This window comes from Cyprinus carpio, chromosome B10, assembly GCF_018340385.1.
Source record: "Cyprinus carpio isolate SPL01 chromosome B10, ASM1834038v1, whole genome shotgun sequence".
NCBI classification, from domain to species: Eukaryota; Metazoa; Chordata; class Actinopteri; order Cypriniformes; family Cyprinidae; genus Cyprinus; species Cyprinus carpio.
Genome location: NC_056606.1, coordinates 4,367,244 through 4,373,243, shown reverse-complemented (window position 1 = coordinate 4,373,243; position 6,000 = coordinate 4,367,244). Strand labels below are relative to the sequence as shown.

General features: G+C 33.4%; 1 protein-coding gene across 1 annotated transcript in view; it reads left to right on the top strand.

Moving 5' to 3' along the window:
- The first annotated feature begins 345 nt into the window (after positions 1 to 345).
- The window catches only part of LOC109097478 (muscle, skeletal receptor tyrosine protein kinase-like), a 29,235-nt gene continuing 23,580 nt past the window's right edge, over positions 346 to 6,000 (top strand). The window contains exon 1 of the mRNA XM_042732160.1: positions 346 to 605. Coding sequence (XP_042588094.1) covers positions 533 to 605 — 73 coding nt within the window. The 5' untranslated portion in view covers positions 346 to 532. The remainder of the gene's footprint in view (positions 606 to 6,000) is intronic.

Sequence of the window (6,000 nt, the reverse complement as noted above, 5' to 3'; positions counted from 1 at the left end):
GAGTTAATTTTTACAATTACAAATGCATTGAATTAAACATGAAAGTTGAAATACAAAAACTCTTCTTAAAAAAAAATAATAAAAAAACTTATCTTGTAAAATCTACTCCAATATTTATTTAATTACACAGTGTACATTTATTTGTTTGTTTGTTTGTTTATTTATTTATTCTATCACAGTGTACAATTCCCTTCATGCCGTGAATCCTCATTTTCATGATAAATCATGAGCTCTGATTTTTGGCAGTACTTTTGATACTAAACAACACTGTGTAAATGCGTACAACATGTTCCCTTCTATAAAAATGGAATTGTTGGTATTTTCTCGACACTTTCTGCATCTCGTCCCCGTCATCTCAGTGTAAGCGTATCCAGCAGCTGGCCCTGTCTGTCTCGAGCCGAGCGCACAGATCTCAGGGCCTGTCTACAGCACACACACTCTACTGTCTGCTGCCACTGCATCTCACAGCTTCGACATGAGGCCGACCGATGGATTTTAAAGCTGATTCAAGGCAGAACGTTCTAAGGTGAACATGAAGGTCCTAAAAAACATTCCACTGATAGTTCTTCTGGCGTTTTTCAGCCTGAGTGAAGGGCTCCAGAGAGGTGAGTAACGGCTTCTGGTTGTGAATAACTATTTTGTGTTGTGCAAGCATGAGCTACATGGGGAAGTGAGGCAGTTTGTAGAATACTGAGATACTATGATCAGGGATCTATCTATCTACTCTATCTATCTATCTGAGGGGTGAACTGTTTGATTTTAGGGTATATTATAAAATGTGTCTGAAGTGCTTTTTGCATAGTTCTTTATACTTTTTCAGCAGAATTGTATTTTGAATATATTTATAGAATCGTATTTTGTTTAAATAGAGAAGCTGGCCTGTCAAAAATTATTTTAGTTAGTTAGTTTTTAAAACAACCAGGATACGAGTGGTTTTCATGCACAAAATAGTTTATCTAAGGTATGTGTTAAATTAATTTTGCACTGGCACTTTTACCCTACTTAGCTATAAAATAATAATACTAATAATACTAATAAAACAAAATAAAATAAATTAATATTTCCACTTGTATTGAAAAACATACAGTACAGTTCTCTGTCACAATACATGGGTTAACTTTGTCACAATTGATTCTGCTGTTAAACAGCGTATTATTAGGATTTTTTAGCAACACAGTTATGAAACAAATTACTCTATTCAGAAATATGTGAAATGAATAAAAACATCAAGAAAGCAATACGAAGATAAGATATCTGATTCATCCATGTTTCAACATGTCAAAAGTGTCAAAAGTTTGTTATGAAAGAGCTGTTTCTGACAGCAGTGATATAATATGTGCTGCTGTATTAATAAGAATAGTATCGATGGTCACACATAACAATTACTTCATGTCATCATAGATTAAAGGATGGAAGTTTCCAGCATGTTCCTCACACAATATGCAATACCATACCATGTTCAAATGCTAACCTATTATTTTCAAATCAAGATTTTTTTTTTCTTCACATTTTTCTTCGCACCCACAGTGAATAAACATTTATTATAGTCTGGTTTTCTTGACTATTTGTGAAAAGCAATTACATACAGATCACATTTGTAGAATAATTTACAAAGCTTTACAGCATCAGTCTCAGAATCATTGACAGACGGGTTTTGATTTGTGTATTTATGATTTAAACTTTGAGGTCACGTCAAGCCTGAACTATAATTTGTGACATATGACTTTTGGAGAACTGAAAAGCATAGCTGTAACCTCAGAGCTTTGAACCTCAATATCTTCCAACTGGAAATGTTTATAATGATTTTAGGAGCCTGCGTAAGCAGAGTTCCAGATGGAGAAGATACACTGTACGCCAACCGTTTCTCCTGAGACACTCATGCGGTTACGAATCGACATCTTAAAATAACTTATGAGGTCATTAGTACGGTATGTTGGCGTTGGACAGTATGCTACAATCAATTGTTCTACATAAAGCAAACACAGCGACACCTTGACATGATTTATAGAATTTGCAAAAGGTTAAGATGGAGAATATTGATTTGGAATGTTCGAGTATGGCATGATACACAAGGTAACGTCTTAGATACATATGGAAGGCTTGAAAATTTGGATACATGCATAATTCCAGATATGGAATCTGTATTTAATATACCCAGAAACACAGTGGTGAAAAGGTTTTTCCCATCCATCATATCCCTTACCAAAAAGTAGTATACTTCAGGTTTATTTTATTAAGTATACTTAAGTAAAGTTCAAGTATATTTTTAAGTATACTTTATCTAGCAAGTATTCAAATATCAGTGTTCTAGTAGTATACTTGTAAGTGTACTGTCTCAATACTCCTTGGGACTAAATTGGCCCACTTTGTAGTATATAAAAGTATACTTTTAAGTGTACTTTAAGTATAACAGTAGCAAACTTTGAGTACACAACTAGTTTACCTCTATGTTTGTAGATTATACTGCAATTATACTAAAAGTGAACTTATATGTATACTGACAGTTTACTAATTAAATACTTTGTACACTTTGAAGTATAGTCTCAGTAAACTTCTAGTTTAGTCATTTTATACTGCAAGTATACTCATAAGTTTTCTTTAAGTGAACTTTACATCATACTTTATGTATACTACTACTGTATGTCCCTATTTAGGTTTTAATTTGTATATATTTTGTTATATGAATATCTAAACATAGAAAACATCCAAAGAAAGAACAGGATATCTGCTTGTAAACAAAAACATTTTATTCTAGCTTCATGCATTCTTTTTTTAAATTCTTTAATGTGGGTAAGTTTAATAAAAAATAAAGAAATAAAATTTTGAACAAAAAGCCGAAAAAAGTCTATGAATTGGATTCAGAATGATAATCAAAAGGAATTAACGAATCAAAGTCGATCAACACCCCAAAGCTTGTCTGTAATGATTACCTCTTCATCGGTCGACATTTTATTCCATAACGTTACAGTTTTGATGCTGTTTCATTTCAGATGATCGTGTTAGATTACATGTGTTAGTATCTGTTGTTTCTTTTTCTTCTTCACTTTTTTTTTTTTTTTTCTGAAATTCTGTACAGAAGATGTGTACTAGCGCCCTCTACCGTATAACAATGAACACACGGATTCTAGGAGCACAAGTATAGCTCAAATATATTTAGACTTTTTGTAAGTAAAAGTCAAGTATACTTAAATGTCATTTTAAGTATATTTCTGAGGAGTAAATAAAGCCCATTTCTGAGAAGTAAATAAAAAGTCAACTTTCCTATTTTTAGATTAAAAGAAGTATACTAATAGCACACTTGAATAAACTTCTTTTTCGTAAGGGATAACAGAAGCTGTAGTCAAAACATTATCATTTGTGCACATAATTTATTCAAATTTACTAAAAATGACTATAAAGAAAATGCATTCTGGATATCTAAACCAATGGTTCTCCAGTGATGGGTCACAACAGGGGATAAGAATGCACTTAACAAATACTTGGTCACTATAAACACCAAATACAGTCAACAAATCAATGCTATTTTTGGTAACATTAAACAAACAAACAAACAAAAAAAATCTGTTTTACATTTTTATATGAGCAACCTGTCAGTAACGATAATGAGTCTGAGAAAGCTTAAATACAACATCAAACTGTTGAAAACTGAAAGTTTTCAGTTAATGAAGTAAATGACTCTTTAAATTAGTATTTTTTTCTCTCTTTTTTTTTTAAATTATATGTTTATGGACTTTTTGTGCCTTTTTATTTTGAGAGGACAGTAGAGAGATGACAGGAAAGTTTTTGGTGGAGAGAGGGGAACAGGATCAGTAAAGGACCCCGAGACGGGAATCGAACTCGGGTTGCTGTGAGCACAGTTGCGCTATATTTCAACGCACCAAATTTAAACATCAAATCAAAATATAATATAATACAAAACATATTCACTAAAATGCATATACATCTAGTTTTAATTATATTTTAGTCATCTGAATTGCATAAAGAACAAGAACATTTTCATCAGACTAAATCTACAGTTTATTTAATCGGCTAAAATCTGATGGGTTTAGTTACATTTAACTACGGTGACACAAAACATGCCTTTATGTACTTCTCATAAAGAACAAGAACATGGTCTTCTTTTAAATGAAATACCAATGGTTATATAGGCTAACTATGCATTCTTTATAGCAACTTTACCATATACCTCATTCTTTCAAGCAGACATATTTATTTCTATAAATAAATTTAGATTAATCATTAGGGCTCCTAAAGTGATTCAGTCAAGAGCAGTGAGGGATTCTCTGTCATTCTGTTGTTGCTTGATTAACTTCAGTGACTCGGACAATAGCAACTAAATTAGGCTGCTATCCCTTTAAAACCAAATGCACTGCAGCAATGGATGCAATGTACCGAGACACTTTCTCCTTGCTGTTTACATTCACTTACGGAAAAACGGACAATCCGACATCATTTTGTGTGTAATTCTCCGTTCATGCGACGCGAGAGTACTTGTGTGCTGTGAGATGTGCTTTCTGTGTGCATGCTTCAGTGTCTGCGCTCAGAAAACCGGACCGAATTTAGCTATTCTCTTACTCCCACATATTGACATTTTTGAATGTTTAATGAGACGTGCAGCAAGTGTATTTTAGCTTATGTCCCGGCAGTTCACATGTAACTTTTCGCATCTAACCTCTGAATGAATCTCTACCCAAATCGTCCTTCCCTAACATTTTCATCTCGTTTTTATTTGTTGACGAAAATGTCAATAAATTTTCACCATAGTTTTTGTCATTTAAAAAGAGTTTTAGTTCATAATAGTCTCGTTGTCGTTAGTGAAAAAAATGTTGTTGACGAAAATTATTTGTCAACGGAATTAACACTGCAGCGCACTAACCACGAGGCTATCGGCGCCAACTAAGTGAGTCTTCTGACCAATTTAGTTAAAGAGTTATTCAGAAGAGTCCATTTTTACATGCAGCCAAACATGGACATTGCAATAGAAATATGTTGTCTTTACTGTTAACGGAACTGAAACAAACATCATGAAAATTGCTTTTAGTTATTTTTACCAAAAACAAATGTAACCACAGCAGAGTGTCAAAAACTGGTTTCGGGTCTGTTATGAAAACAACTGCTAATTGTAATTGTGCATAGTTTGATACATAGTCTAATTAGTTTTTAAAGGGATAGTTCACCCAAAAATGAAAATTACCTCATGATTTACTCACCCTCAAGCCACCCTAGGTGTATATCATTTTCATATTTTAGATAAATATAATCAGAGTTATATTAAGAAATGTCCTGGCTCTTCCAAGCTTTGTAATTGCAGTGAATAGTGGTCAAAATTTTGAAGCCCAAAAAAGTGCATCCATCCATCATGATAACTGCTCCACACGGCGCCTGGGTGTTTTACGTCGCTCTCTCTTGAACAAGTGTACAACAGTTAGCAGAAGCTATAGATTCCCATTTATTAAGTTTTAAATATGGGTATTTTTCTTACTCAGACACATTGATTCAGTTCAGAAGGACTTTATTAAACCCACAGAGCTGTGTGGAGCACTTTTTATGTTGGACAGATGCACTTTATTTTGCTTAAAAATCTCAACCACCATTCACTGCCATTATTAAGCTTGGAAGTATATATATTAATATAACTCTGATTGTATCTGATTGAAAGTCATTGAGGGTGAGTAAAGTTTAATTTTTGGGTGAACTACCTCTTTAATAATTAAAAAGAAAGCACTTTTCATATCTTTTGCTGTTTATGTCAAAGGTTTATGTCAAAGGTTGCATCTGATCAAACTCAACGATATTTTGCCACAAATTCATCTGTATTTAGGTAGAAGTAAGGCAGATGCCAACATTGAAAGGCCAAAGGAAATATGACCCAGACTGCATTAATGTAGGTTACATCTGAGAGTGTCGCCACTCCATGTCCAGTGCAAAATTTGGATCCTGGAACCAAACCAGATGAAACCCACTCTAAATGGATGATGCCAAAATGGTATGCGATCAGAT